Source organism: Anabas testudineus, chromosome 23 (genome assembly GCF_900324465.2).
Source record: "Anabas testudineus chromosome 23, fAnaTes1.2, whole genome shotgun sequence".
NCBI classification, from domain to species: Eukaryota; Metazoa; Chordata; class Actinopteri; order Anabantiformes; family Anabantidae; genus Anabas; species Anabas testudineus.
In genome coordinates this window covers 15,302,401-15,317,666 of record NC_046631.1, presented here as the reverse complement: position 1 = coordinate 15,317,666, position 15,266 = coordinate 15,302,401, and the positions used below count along the sequence as shown (strand labels likewise).

At 41.9% G+C, this 15,266-nt stretch overlaps 1 protein-coding gene across 1 annotated transcript; it reads right to left on the bottom strand.

Annotated features, from left to right (window-relative positions):
• Nucleotides 1-1,717: 1,717 nt before the first annotated feature.
• On the bottom strand, nucleotides 1,718-15,197 carry tnpo3 (transportin 3). Its single transcript, XM_026363138.1, has 23 exons — nucleotides 14,961-15,197; nucleotides 13,463-13,663; nucleotides 12,797-12,870; nucleotides 12,527-12,683; nucleotides 12,034-12,177; nucleotides 11,693-11,868; nucleotides 11,464-11,602; nucleotides 10,655-10,801; nucleotides 9,062-9,169; nucleotides 8,882-8,973; nucleotides 8,597-8,736; nucleotides 8,207-8,398; nucleotides 7,907-7,998; nucleotides 7,689-7,765; nucleotides 7,541-7,601; nucleotides 7,126-7,266; nucleotides 5,202-5,318; nucleotides 5,016-5,110; nucleotides 4,754-4,910; nucleotides 4,486-4,653; nucleotides 4,283-4,395; nucleotides 2,353-2,427; nucleotides 1,718-2,240 (listed from the first exon to the last, which is right to left on the bottom strand). Exons 1-22 carry the CDS (start codon nucleotides 15,078-15,080, stop codon nucleotides 2,367-2,369), a joined length of 2,772 nt encoding a protein of 923 aa, XP_026218923.1. The 5' UTR covers nucleotides 15,081-15,197; the 3' UTR covers nucleotides 1,718-2,240; nucleotides 2,353-2,366.
• Between the last annotated feature and the right edge of the window lie 69 nt (nucleotides 15,198-15,266).

Below are 15,266 nucleotides of genomic sequence, written 5' to 3'. Positions count from 1 at the left end.
AGGTATTGGTATTAATTTAGCACCTGGTGCTAATTTCCTTAATTATCTGACAAACCCCATTTAACGATAACGAGATGACCCTACAAACCATAGCAAGAGAAGTTGGTCATTCCAAATCTGTGATTTCCAAAATATTGCATCTTTACAGCATCACAAACTCCACAAAGTCCACCAAGAAGGCTGGTCGTACACTGTCTCAACATTTAAGAGCATTTGAACTGAAGCCCACTCTGCAGTGATTAAACCTCTCATTAGCAGAAAGAATCTAAAGGCTGGACTAACCTTTGCTGATGAGCATATTGGGTGGATACAGGAGAGTTGGTCCAAAGTTCACTTTAGTGATGAAAGCAAGTGTAATTTATTTGGGTACAATGGGAAACATTATTTCCGTCGTTGAACTGGGGAAGGAACTGAACCCAATGTGTATAAAGAACTCAGTGTAAGGTGAAGGAGGAAGTGTTGTGGTTTGGGGGAGGTTTTCTGTTTTCTGGACCTCTTACACAACTACAAGGCAGAGTAAACTGCAATTGTTTATCAGAGCCACATGCAGTTCCTTTCCTATCAGCCAACAGTTTCCATGCAGGACACTGCCCCCTGTCACACAGCCAAACGGGTAAAGCAGTTGCTTGAAAGTGAAAACCTTGAAATAATAAAACGGCCAACCCAGAGTCCTGATCCTGAAGCTCTGGAAAATCCTTGGCAACAATGTTATGGCCAAGAAACCCACTACAGTCAGAGAACTGTGGAAGAGACTGAAAGAAGAGTAGACCAACATCACTCCAGAGGCAGTATGAGAAACTAGTGATGTCCTGTGGCCACAGGTGTGCTGAAGTCATTCGAAGGGCCTGTAGACGTCCTACTAATAATTGACTGTTGTAACCTTCAGAAAACGTAATCTTTCTTCATGCTACAGTCACTGATGTTCTCTAATTTTGTTCATTGTGTTTTTTGGAAATTAAAGTTTTTTAGTTGAAGTGCTTTGGTTATTTTGTAAAACACTGTTCTAGTAGCATGGTATAGCCACAACATTCCTTTAAATGTTGAGCAATGAAGAAGACATTAAAAATCAAGTGTGCGTGATCAGGATAATGAAATCGGTTCTAGTTCAGGTCTCAGTGTCAGGCACTAAACAGAATGAGAAACCAGACGTTGGTCCTATTTGTAGTGAGGACATCACACTACCCAGAGGCCTGTTTGCTTCATCAGATGGTGTTAGATCACAGAGCAAAGATAAAACACCTGAACTCAGACTTGAAGCTAGTTTCTTATGCCGGTTCTGTTTTTTTAGAGATGGTCTTTAAAGTCCAGATTTTATTAAAAGTAATGTAATCTAATGTGGACTCTCACTCCTGTCCAGATCTGGTCCATACAAAGCCCAAATGGGGTTTGTGACCAACAGCTGATCAAATATCTCTTATCCAGTTTGTGGTAGTTTAACTGGTCCCAAGGTCAAAGTGGCTACATGCCAAATACAGATCCCGGACCTGAAACAGGCAGACCTGTTGGCCAGAGTATAATGCCCAATACCTGGATTGTACTGAACTTTGGGGGTTTTGGACTGTTCGACCCAAGACTCTACATTTTCTGAATGATGAACAGAGAAAATCAGAGACAGACTTTTTGAGACTCTGTAACGTCCCCAAACAAACACTCTGACTGGAACTTTCAAAATAAGCTCGATCAAAGCAGGACCAAAACCAAACCATAACCACCAATCTGTCAGTTGTTTCAGTTGTTTTATTGTTTACAACGAGGCTACATCCCCCATCACGGTGTCTCAGTAGAGTCCACTCTGTCTCACTCTGTGGAAAAACAACTAAAATTCAACCAAAGTTAAAAAAGTCAAAGGTGACGTCAAACCCGCCACTCAGCCAAAGAGCATCATGGGAAATCTCTTGGCTCTCCTTATGGCACGGACGAAAACATCACGAGTCCAAAATAAATCTTCTATTAAAAACTGCTGCCAGGCACATCATCCCAGTGAAGAACTGATCCACATCAGTCCACTTAGTGAACCTGTCCTGACTCCACCCACCTAGTGGACCCAACCCCGACCCCCTGACCTCAGGTAAGGAAAGGTGAGGTCAAGTGAGGTCAGGAGTGAGGTCTCAGTCCTCACTGTCAGTCTTTCAGAGCGAATCGTCCTGCTTCACATTCAACGTCCATCTTCATCATCTTCATCGTCCCTTTGATCCTCGTCTGCAGCGTTGCCTCCTCTGAACGTCAACAAAACATCTCACCTGAGAAACAAAAGTACAAATTACTTTACAACACATATCCCATAGACTGACCTTGGCAATTGTCTATTTCACACAACTTGTTTTACAGTTACCTGGTGTCTGAACACGTTACCTGGCTTTATGCAGCTATCGGAACAGCCTGGTGAACTCTCTGATGGCCCAACACACCTGTTTACACTCTTCAGCACTGCAAAAAAGAAAACACATTAGTAAAACATCTGATGTTGTTGTGGCCTCTCTGACGCACATTTGGTTTCAAGCCGATTGTTCAGTGTATTACAATATACAGTATTATTGTATATTATATTTTCGGGTGAAAACCTGCTACAAAGTTAGAAAGTAAAACCTTGTTCAGCTCAGTGTGTTCAGGTAAACTCAGGTGAGGCTTCTTAGAGCTCCAGTGTTCTCTCATTTATGAGGACGAGTCTGAACTCGCTGTGAGGACTCCAGTTTTTCTATGTTCCAAATTCAGACAGACGAGTCTCAACAGAAACCAGGGAATGCCTCAGGCGAAACAATTAATCAGTAAGTCCCAAACTTTCGGCTCCATTTGTCCCTGAACGCCTCACCATCCCCTCCATGTGTCCCTTAATGCCTCACCATCACCTCCACATGTCGCTGAACACCCAACCCCAGACGTTTGAGGATGTAGGACAGTGGTGTCAAACTCAATTGCACCGGGGGCCAAAACTCAAAGCACACTTTAGGTAGCGGGCCGAACAGGATAAACATTTATTGAACGTACTAAAAGTAAATGTTTTCTGAATATAAATAGGGAAGAAAACAGACAGGAATATTATTCCACAGTAAATAAACTTAAACTTTATATAACTTAAAATACTTTGCTCTCTATAAAAATAACAAATCATAAAAAAAAACAAAAAAACAAATCAAAACATTCAGTTTTCTTTGCTCCTGGGCCATTTTAGAAAAATAAACTTAAACTTCAAATATCTTTAAATATAAACATCTACTGAAATGTCAGATTCTTCTTTAACTCTTCTACTGTCTGTAGCTTCTGGTCCGCATTCAGGTTTTCAGCTTGTCCTGATGTTTTGTCTCAAAGTGCCGTCTTAGATTAAATTCCTTAATTGCAGCCAAATTAGCTCCACAAATAAGAGACATGGGTTTAGCGGCAATGTCAATAAACATATACCCAGCCTCCCATCGGTTTTAAAAGGCTCCGTTTTCAGAATCAGCTTTTCTTTTTGCCATTGTTAAGTGCTAGCTTTGACCTTACAATAGTCTTTCAGACAGTAACAGACGCTTGACTTGAATGACGCAGGAATGTTCCCAGGCAACCTATCATTTGGGAAAGCAGTAGTTTCGCTGCATTATGGGATCTGTAGTTTGTGTGTTATCAGTGCTTCATATCGCCGGGCCATTAATAACAATAATAATAGATCAATGTAAGTGATCTCGCGGGCTGGATATAATTGTTTTACGGGCTGGATATGGCCCGCGGGCCTCTAGTTTGACACATATGATGTAGGAGGTAGGTCAGACGATCAGGGGACACATGAAGAACTTTGAATTTTACATATTTGGGATTTGAGTTGATTTTTTTCATTTAAGAAATTAGTTATTAAAACTACAACTTCATGTTTCAGGAAGAAGGGACACCCCAGCACAACCTACACATTTGACCTGCTGTTCACCAATGAGAGTGGTCATCAACACCTGACAAAAGGTGATGTATAAAAGAAATCTCTAGAACTGCCTTCTTCCATTTCTTAGTTCTGCTGCTATAGGTTAGTCTGCTGGGGGACCTCTACTGATACACTGAGCTCCTCCCATCTGTGGGGTTGGTAATTCTTTATACAGCTATATTTTGTAAAGTCTTAAACTGTAAACACTGTAAAGTGCCCCGAGATGACTTCTTCTGAAAGCAAAAAACAAAAAAGCAAACAAAAAAAGCCACATTTTTAAAGGAGGTAAAATGTTCACCTGGGTTTCCATACAAATGACCAGAAATAAACTGTTATGTTCATGTTCATCACAGTCACCTGTTGCTTATGTAGCTATTATTGCAGGCGACTCACCTGGTGACCTGTTTGTGGAAGTCAGTCAGCTGTTTGTGAGTGACGGTCACAGCTCCTCCCGACGTCTCTTTAGGTAAACCTTTCAGAGCGTTTTCCAACCAGCGACAGAACGTCTGCAACAAACAGACAACAGTACCGTTATACCTGAAGAAATACAGGTGAGAACAGACAAGTGACAGGTGCCTGTGTCGATGTTCACTCACAGGTCTGTTGAACAGCATGATCTCCCAGAGCACCTCGGCAACATCAGGCAACGTGTACTGAGGCAGACAGAAACAACACGAGTGCATGAGCTGAGTGATGAGCTGCTGCCCGTGCTGCTCCATGGCCTGACCAATCAGCTGCTTCCGCACCTCAAAGTCCTCCTCGTGCTGCAGGAACAACATTTAATTTGTGTTACAATGCGAGGACAGTAAAGATTTGACAACAGTGATTTCAACTGTCTCAGTGGTTTTATGGTTTTCCACTCACATCATTGGCGACCCCTGTGTGGACCAGGTCTCGAACAAACTTCATGACGCTGCAGTTGGCATCTCGATGGTCCAGCGACGTGGCAGCGATGGCACACTGAATAATGTGAACGATGATGCTGCTGCTGAGTAAAGTGACAGGACTCCTCTGGACAAACCTGAGCAGGTAGACAGGTAAACATCAGGAAGGTGAACAGGAAAGACATGACAGGATATTCCTGAATCACTCACCAGCATCTGCTCAGGTGCAGTGGCAGACTCACCTGGTAGCCAGTCTGAACAGGTCGTCCACGGTGTCGGGGTGATTCCTCAAACCATTCGGTTGCTCCAGCAGCTGGAAGGTTGGCATGCACAGAGCCTGATGGAAGAAGAGGCCATCGTCTTCAGGGTTACAGGTGAGTTTATTTGGTCTACAGATGAGGATATCTGATTTCTGGATGTTTGTGTACCTGTAGCATGTCAAGCAGTCCCTGCCTGCAGCCCTCTTCCATCCCGTACTCATCCACAAGAATGCTGCCCAGGTACAGGAAGCAGGAATGTGGATACACCTGGTACACACTCACCATCTGAGCATAAACAGTCAATAAGAAATCAACAAGTAATCAACAGAACAATTAAAGGTCACTAAGAGTCAGTTAACTCCAGGACAAAAGTTTTTCTGTTTCTACCTGCTGGAATTGAGCAACCCTCACCAAAGCCCACAGGTTCAGCATTGGACAGTGACAGAATTTGATTAATTTAGTCGGGAGAAGTTGTTGAATTATTTTATCCCCATTAATGTGTGTAGGGGGCCAAGAGGCTCTAGTACACATGCTCTATGGGTACAAAATACGTGGAAGGGTGATTATAATCTGAGGAATTTGAGAGGCGTGAATCTCAAATTCAAGAATCAAGACTTTTTATTTTTTTGGACAATGCACCACTAAGTAGCTTTTATAGTACTGAATGGGCGCTATCCTTCAATCTGGTATCCAGTTCTTAAAACACAATGCTGAGAAGACATATTGGCCCCAATCCTGATTTTTTTTTTTTTTGTTTTTTTTTTGGCACATTTGTCAAACTTGATGAAAAAAATGAGTGAATTATTCAGATTCAACTGCAGTCAAGCATCAATTGTCAACTCATCACTGTAGAGGAATTCTGTCAGAATTGTTTCATTCATTTATTCATTTGGCAGACGCTTTTATCCAAAGCCACTTACAAGTGAGGAACAAGGCAAGCAAAAAATCTAAATCAAGGAGAAAAAAATCAAAGCAAAGTGCTGTTAACAAGTGTTTCTGTTTCATTAGATGCAAGTACAAGAGAATAGAAAGTTGTTTTTTGGGTTTTCTTTTTTAAGTGCAAAGGAAGATGCGGAAGAGTTCTGTTTTCAGCAGTCTTTTTAATATTGAAAGTGAGGTGGCTGAGCGTGCAGAGTTTGGCAGCTCATTCCACCATCGTGGGATCACTGAGCTGAAGAGTTTTCCTTGACCACCAGCACCATACCGCACACTGGCCGAGCGCAGTGGACGAGCAGGGTCGTAGACTTGAATGATTGCGTTTCATTCAGCCACATTGGAGGGTTTTCGAGATCGTTTAAGGTCATGCCACAGGATCTCAACTGAATTTAACCTTAATTTTGCTTTTAAGGTTTCTGCGGTGGACTTGCTGTCTCAGTGGTTTTATGGCACTGAGACAGTATTGTATTATTGTCCTGCTGCATAACCCAAGTGACCAGTCTTATTCCAATCTGAATCATGAACACTGACCTTAACTAAGACAAGTGAGGCCTGCAGTTCTTTCGATGTTGTTCTGGGTTTTTTTTTTATCTCCTGTATGAGTTGTTACTGTGCTCTTGGACTAATTTTGGTCGGCCGGCCAATCCTGGGAAGGTTCACCACTGTTCAAAGTTTCCTCCATTTGTGGATAATGGCTCTCACTGTGGTTCCCTGGAGTGCCAAAGCCTTAGAAATGGTTTTGTAACCCTTTCCAGACTGATTCGTGTCAGTTATTTTGTTTCTTGATTTTCTTCAGATCACAGCATAATCGGTTGCTTTTTGAGGATCATTAGCTTCACTTTGTCAGACAGCTTCTATTTTAGGGATTTCTTGATTCAGCAGATCTGGCACTCATGAGGCCAGGGTGTGGCACAACAAATTTTACTCAGCTCTTTAAAAAAAATGTTCGTTGTTTATTCCTAATTTTACAAATAGGGCAATTACATTTTCACAAGGGCCAGACAGGTTTGGACAGTTTTTTGCCCTTCATAAATTACATCATTATTAAAAACCACATTTAGTTTTTTTTGTTTTTATTTACTCAGATTATGTTTGTGTAATACTGTGTAATCGAATACTAATACTTGTTCATAGCAGTGCATATTCATGGTCTTACCTGTGTGACAAGAGGCTGCAACAGGGAGGCAGAGCCTTTCCCGACACATCGCACAGCGAACCTGAGACAGCGACAGCATCGCTCCACAATCCTGTTATCAGCCTGATGAGTGTTCAGAGTCTCTGACAGCACAGGCCAAATCTACAGATGAGTCACATGACACAGGTAATCGTCAAATCTGCAGGTGACTCACATGATTAAGGTTATTTATTACCTTTTACATTTACATTTTGTTATTTGGCAGAAAACTTATAAGCGAGGTACAAGGCAAAATATCTAAGCCAAGAAGAAACTTTAAAGTAAAGTGCTCTAGGAAGATCTGTTTCCACTTCATGAGGTGATTAATAAAAGACTGTATGTGTGATTATGGAAATGGTTCTTTCAGGCTAACCACAGGTGAGACCAGATAAGTTACCTCCTGGATGACTTTCTGACAGGGGTGAGTCTGCCCGTTCTCCACGATGGGGTTAGTGTGTCTGAGGCAGAAACAAACTGTATGAGCATTGTCCTGTTTGTTGATTTAAATCAAGTTTGAATACAGGTAAATAAGCAGGTAAATTCACCTGAAGATAACTGCCAGTCTGTCAAGCCACACGGTCGGATCAGCTGATTTCCCGTTGGTGGATTCTTCAGCCAGAAGCTGAAACAAACAATCTCTATTAAAAATTCTGATTATTTTAACTTAGCTGTTTTTACAAACAACAAAACAAATACTGCAAACTAACTGACACACAAAAACGCCAAAACATGCTAACCACACTCCGATCAACTTGTGATTTACCTTTTTTAGAGCCAAAACCTGAACAGCACAAAGGTCACTGAGACACTCAGCAATTTTCTCCAGCGGCAGACGAGCCAGGACCAGAGCCGTACCTGTAAGGTAAATAAACACACTGCGATATCACTATGACACATGTGAACACCATAGTTTGACCTATCAAAATAAATTGGGAACAGTTGGGAACACAGCTTCTTGACTAAATAACCTCATCTTGTCTCACATGCTTCAGCTTATACCACAGGCAACAGCAGGTGTAGTGACCTGACTATGTCACTGCAAGTATACTACAGGTGTACAAACCTTTGAGCAGCCCTACAGCAGCTTCAGTGCTCAGGGCAAAAGAATCAAGGGAGCGAGCAATGTCCAGCAGCCCCTGAAAATGTTGAGCCATGTGGTCTCTGCAGACGGAACAGATGTTGTGGATCGCCTTTGCAGCTGCTGATGCCAGAGGTTTCTCTCTGAGTCCCTTCATCAGGTAGTTCAGGACCGGATCTGACAGGAAGCACACATGTTAACAAAATAAAGGCCAGACACGCAAAGCTTTCTCTCATGACAAACAGGTGTTTAATTACCTGTCTACCTGAGCAGTATCCTGACTACACACCTGACTGTTAACCCTTTGTGCTTGTTAAACCTTTGAGGAAACAGCAGATTTATTTCTCTTAGTTATAACATCACACATCCTCGTACCAAGGAATCTTGGGTTTCTGTCCACAACGTCGCTCATCTCTCCGACTAGTTCGATGCTTGTGTATCGAACGGCCATGTGGACATTTTCTGGGAGTAAAACCACCTGCTGCAAAACCTCAGACAGAGTCGGATTGTTCTCTCTGTGAATTAAACAAAACACATCATCCATCTTTGAGAGATGAGAATTTAACTAAAAATAGAGAAAAATAGACTTTAAGACTGACTTCAACAGGTGTCTTTACGCTTCATTATGTTTTCTCCGAATATAAAGCTTTAGATACTCACGGGTCCACACTTTTTGCAATTGAAGCCATAATGAAGAGAACAGCCTCGGTCACTTCCCAGGGAGGGTTCCCCTCTTTTAACGTAGAATATAACTGAGAACAGAGGAAAAACAGAGACATTTTATGGTGAGAAATAACAGCTATAGTTTGTGATACAATGTGGATGAGAAACTAAAGTTACCTGAGAGAAACACTCCATGGATCCAACAAGGAAAATTACATCTTTAACAAGGTCAGAAACTCTCATCCTGAACTCGCCAAAATCATCTGTGTCCTCTGGGATTCCCTCCTGTCAAAGAACATACGGAAACAATAAATATAAGCATTATGAACCCAAACTACAGTCAACATGTCTGACTAATGAAGTTCAGATTTTCAGGATTCATCAAACTCAAGTGGATCTATGTAGATCCTTTCAGGGTTTATGGAGATTTTTTTGTGATCTGCTCAATTACCTTTCTATTATTGATAGCACACAAACATTTTTGTAATTTTATTTTTTAGAAGTTTATTGTAATTTTAAAAATGATCTTTAAATAACTCACTCACTTTTTTATATACCGTATTTTCCGCACTATAAGGCGCACCGCATTATAAGGCGCACCTTCAATGAATGGCCTATTTTAAATCTTCTTTCATATATAAGGCGCACCACATTATAAGGCGCATAGAATAGACGCTACAGTAGAGGCTGGCTTTACGTTATGCAACGTTAGATGGAGCTGCGCTAAAGGGAATGTAGACAAAACAGTCAGATAGGTCGGTCAAAAGTTGTGACAAAGGCAGCTAAAAAGTATTATAGTATTGTTCTTAAAATTTGTCAGAGTGAGAGTTGTGTATTTTAGTTGATCTTTGTTAAAATAATTAGTTGCAGAGTGAGCGCTCTTTCCACTCTCTGTTCAATAGTACAGCTTTGACGTATTTCCTCCGTCGGTAAATTAAGCTAATTTTCACAGTAAAACGAACTGGTTCATGTTTATGCTGAGTGTGCTTTATACGTTTGTGCCTTGGAAAGCATTTGTCTTTGTAAGTATTAACATGTTTATTGTCATTAGAAGTATGTTAGTTGTTACCTGTTACATGTGATAAATTACGTGTGCGCGTTATTGTAATTAGCTTCATTCAAGTCAAGCTAGCGTGTGCGAGTGTAACACACGAAATGTGTAACGATGTGTATTATTTGTTAATTTAGTTTCTTTCAGTTACATAAAGAAAAGATAGGATAAAATGTAGTAATGTAATGTTAAATTCTCTCGCTGCTGGTCTATTCCCGTGTTCTACTGCGTGACTGATCGCCTTGAGTTTAAACTCTGTGTGGCAAGCGTGTCTCTTAATAGGAGCCATTTTGGGGTTTTTGCACAAACACACAAATGGAAATGAAACGGCACGCTTCGCGCAGTCATATATCCCAGCATGCACCGCGCGCTACTTCTTCTACGAGGGAAAATGGAGTCGGCGGCTGCTTACCGCAGTTGCAAGACCTGTTGCCGCTCAATATTGATCCATATATAAGGCGCACTGTCGGCTTTTGAGAAAATTGAAGGCTCTTGGGTGCGCCTCATAGTGCGGAAAATACGGTACCTAAAAGTACCTTTAAGTAAAAATAAAGTGCAGTATTGGTACTTTTTTTGTACTTTGGAGATTCCTTCTTCATTGCCTAATTACAAGCTTTGTGGCTTCACAATTAAGAACTGCCATGTGACGACATGTTGTGTCTGTGTTTGGCTGTGAGTGATTATTCTCTCTGCAACCGCAGTGCATCTTTAGCGCTTACATGATCTGGATCAAGCTGACAGTGTCGGGCCAAACAGTGCAGTAGTCTCTGTATGTAGGGTCTGAAGATGCTGTGAAGAGCTGCATCGTTAATTTTATACAGGTGCTCTCCAAGGCGGTACCAGAAGTTAAAGGAAATCTCCACAACCTGGATAAGACCACATCAAAAGACAAAAGGAGTTGTGGTTATTGTTTTACCATGTACTGTACAGTGATGCCTGAAAGTGAAAGTTTTACATAACATTTAGTCTAAATCTCTATTAATTATATAATAGAGGTCATATAATTATGACCTAACTCATGATTGGATTCTCACTCAGGTCATAAAACTGGATAAGGGGAACACGGTTAACCCAGTGAAACGAAAACATTACACCAATTCATTTATTTACTGTGAAAAATATGTGTGGACCTCTAGGATTCATTTTAAGGTTAAATTAGATTAGCCATTGTGATGAGGATCAGTATGAGTCTGGGGGGTCCTGTCTCATTTAAAGACAAGAAGCCTGGGTCTTCACATTCAAAGTCTGATGTTGACAACACAGGTTTGATTCATGGATCAAACACGGGGGGTTTCTGAAAGTGGCAGCAGTGTCATGATCTGGACCTGCTTTGCTGCCTCTGGACCAGAACGACTCGTCATCACTGATGAAGCTGTGAACTCTGAGTGAAAAACCAACCAAAATCCCTGAGCTAAAGCTGTTCTGTAGGAGGAATGGACTAATGCCTGTACCTGTTCCTGAAGGTACGGATTCACTTACGTTTTCTTTACACATATGCAGAAATAAAGAATTATGGTTATTTCCGTACCTCATATTGGGGGTGTCCTGCACAGATCAGCAGCAGCTCCAGAGTCCTCAGGTCTCCCATACCCTGGCCTGGACTTCTGACAGTTGTCTCTAAAAAGGTCTCACAGAGTTCGGTGAAGATCCTGCAGTAGTTCAGCACTCTAAAGACACAAATGAAACAAACTGAGTGTACCCTGAACAATATAACTTGTCCAGTGAACAATCAGAACCAGTTTTCTGTGAGCCCTCACTTATCAAGGTCTTCTCGGGCTACAGCCATGTGATAAGCCGTTTCCAGCGTCAGGACACCCTGGAAGAGGTGCAGAGCTAGTGCCATGTTGGTGTCTACATTTTCTATGGCGTAGAGAGCCGAGCAGACGCAGTCTGACGCCGCCTCGTGAAGATTGGTGGGGGTTTCGTCTCTCTGCTGTGAAGCCAGAAGGACATGATAGAAAATCAACTGTTGTTTCAGCATACAGTAGGTCTGTTTCTGGATCAGATTTTTTTTTCCTGTGCTGTAATGTATCTTAGTGTTTAACATTTTAACTTCTGAAGCACCCTGTCCTGACTGTAAACAGGATCAGATTCTCACCAGGACTTGGAAGAGGACTATGAGCAGCTGGTTACTGGCCATGAAGTTACTGTCGAGAACTCCTAGGTTGAACCAGCTGCCCAGACACCGAAAAACTTTGATGAACATCTTTTCATCATTGCCCGTCTTCTCCACACACGTCGTCTGAAACAAACACAATTATAAGTCAGAGCAATCATAAGAGAAGTCAAATACAATGATCAGTCATCGTCTAATGTGTGCTGGTTTGGTTGTTGACATTGTTCTGATAGATTTGTGGTGTTTAGACTCAAAACCAGCTTCATGCCACACAGAGACTCTTACTGTCTGATGTGAATGTTTCCTACACAGCAAAATAACATAGCAGTAAAAGACAAAACAGAACAGTCCATACTGAGGTTGACAACAGGGAACAGACAGGAGGACATGAAGACAGAAGAGCAGAAACTGAAACAGAGTAAAAGACACATTATACGTTAATCTAAATATATTTGATATATTTCACAGAACTGACCAACAGCGTGACCACAGTGCTGGAGTAAAAGGCCAGATCCTCGATGATCTCCGTCCTCCGATTGGCTCCGATCCTCAGAGACCGGCTGTGAACCTCTTCCGGCAGAACCGTGAGGATCTCAATGAGGAACGGCATCGAGCTAATGTCATTGTTGTATCTGATAAGGGGGCAGAGAGAGTCATGGACAGGTGAGCCAGAATGGAGAGAGGATACATCTTGTTTTTATGTTGAGTTTGATTTAAATTTTCATGTGATGATGTGAATTCCTACTTTTCTATTAGAGTGTGAACACATCCTTTCCATGAAGCCATCTGCAGAGCGAGGTCTGCGATCGCCAATGCCAGCTGAGAGGAGACAGATCAGTGAAATGATAAAAACTTAAGTGAAGAAACTATTATATTATTTAAACAAAATAAAACTTTTCTGACTTTGTCATGGGTTAGAGACAATCTCTGTTTTACTGTATGGTTGATTGATTTTTTTTCGGCTGAAACTTTGTCTGAGATCATCAACAAACAGAAGGGGAAGAACAGAATAAAAACTAAAGGGGCAGACAAATGTTTTAGTTCAGGAAAGAACTGATGCTGCTGCTGATCATGATTTTACAACTTTGGAGGGGGGGATCCCAATTTCCTTGACATTAAAAGAGAACCAAAATAACACAGCCAAGTTTATATTTCAGTTGTTTTCAGAACGATCATTTGGTTCATGAAACTACAGATCTCAGAGACAACTGAGAACAACTTTCTTTATTGAAACGAAACAGGCTGTTTCTTTTTCTTCATACTATGATAACATGATATCATCTCTGTGACAGGAGAATAAAGCCAGTTACACTTGTTTAAATTATTTGAGGTAATAATGCATTTCTAGGTCCCAGATACTTTTTTACTCACTAAACTCAGTTTAGTGAACTCAACTGGTGCTCACTGTTACCTGTGTGACAATGATGGGGGACAGGTCTTTGAGGTTCTGGATGTGGGTCAGCAAGGAGTCTCTAAGAGCATTGTGGGTCTCAGGTGGGAGCTCGTAGAACGAGGTCTGGATCTTCACCTTCATGGTCTGAGCAGCAAAATAACAGGACTCCACATCCTGTTTGAGCTGCAACAGCTGATCTGAGATCTCCCACGCATACATCTGTAATACAGGACAGGAAGTGATCTCACAATACCTGTCTGAATCTGACACCTTTCCTCAGGAAACATGAACTTGAGGCGTCAATGATCATAGAAACCATCACAAGCTGATCCTGCTGAATGTCATAATAATTATTTTAACACAGCTACATCCAGAACTGGCCCTGGTCCAGGGTTTTTCTGGCTTCTGTGGAGACATCATGTTTATTTCTTCTGCTTGAAGAAGATCCATTTCAGAAACCATTTTAGTATCTTTTAATGAGCTCAGTGTTGTTAAGCCTCTGTCTGAAAGCTGTCTCCTCACAGCTCATCCACAACTGTGGATACTGGAAAGACAACAAAAAACTATTTTGGCATCTCGTCCTGAAAGTCTGATCAAAGATAAAATAATAATAAGATAACATTTTTAGAGTTCCAACGCAGAGATGTCTTCAAACAGCCGATCAAGGTCTGGCTTTATGTTTCCACTAACTACTGGTCATCACAATAGAAACTGAAGGAAAAATCAAAAGTTTCAGCAGTGTACGAAACCTGATTCTCAGCACGTGAACTCTGAGCCCTAGGTGGTATTGGTCTACACTGATCTGGTTCTGTCACCAGAGACTGAAAATCAATTGATTGATAAAAACACAAAAAGCATAAAATGAAAACAGTGACTCTAAACCAAAAGAGAAAGAGAAGCCGAAACAGGGGGCCACATTTAAAACCTGGTCCACATCAGGCTGTGATTGTAAACAACCGTTGCAGATAATTTGTCACATTTTGAACGGAATTTGGTGTGGGAGGTCCGGCACATCAAGCACACATAGACATGACCAAATAGTCACAAAGTTTAGCTAGTTTAACAAGTTTAGCTGGTTACATAAAGCCAGAAGTTAAACTTGGTCATGCTAGCATGCTAACAGAGCTAGCAAGGCTAGCAGACCGGGCCTGCCCACTCCTCTGAGACTAAAGCACAGAACCTCGGTCACAAACACACATTTTATTCTTAAAGAAAAAACAGGCTTCAATGAAAATCGGTGTTTCTGTTCAACTGCCAATGAACGCAGGAAACTAATGAAGCCAACGTGAGGCTAACACTGTGTTTTGATCCATTCATTGAGATAGCGTAGCTGTGATGCTAACAGGAACCAGTGGGTCATCTGAGACTGCGCACTTCATGTCACCTGGTCTCTTTTAAACAGGTAAACTGTTAAAACCCACTCTCGACAAACCACATTAAAATCACGTCCGTCCCTCTGGTCCCTCCGAGTCGCCGGTTCCCCGCTCTGCCTCCCCGGCCTCTCCCATTTTCTTACCGATCTCTGGAGCTCTCCGAGCCACACCGAGGCTCGTTCCTTCCCGGCTGGGTTCGGGTCATGGTACAAGGCCTGGACCGCCTGATAGACCAGAGCCAGGCTCGGTTTTCCACCTTCCATTACTCGAATCAGAAGCAGGGATGAGAAAAGCCAGAAATTTCCCCAACACGGCGGATCCGGATCAGTCCTAAACGGTCTGAGTGTCGACCGCCATCTCACAGGCTTCCCGCGTACAACCACGATCGTGTCCCGGTAGGAAACACAGGCAAAAACATTAGTTCCGCGACGTGGAGGGGTGGGGAAACA

Excerpts from the sequence above, each read along its gene's own strand:
- tnpo3 (XM_026363138.1), bottom strand. The coding sequence starts at position 15,080 with ATGGAAGGTGGAAAACCGAGCCTGGCTCTGGTCTATCAGGCGGTCCAG. Across the intron at positions 13,664-14,960 it reads TCGGAGAGCTCCAGAGATCG|ATGTATGCGTGGGAGATCTC; the intron begins GTAAGAAAATGG and ends CCTGTATTACAG. Across the intron at positions 7,766-7,906 it reads AGGTTTTGGCTCTAAAAAAG|CTTCTGGCTGAAGAATCCAC; the intron begins GTAAATCACAAG and ends TGTTTGTTTCAG.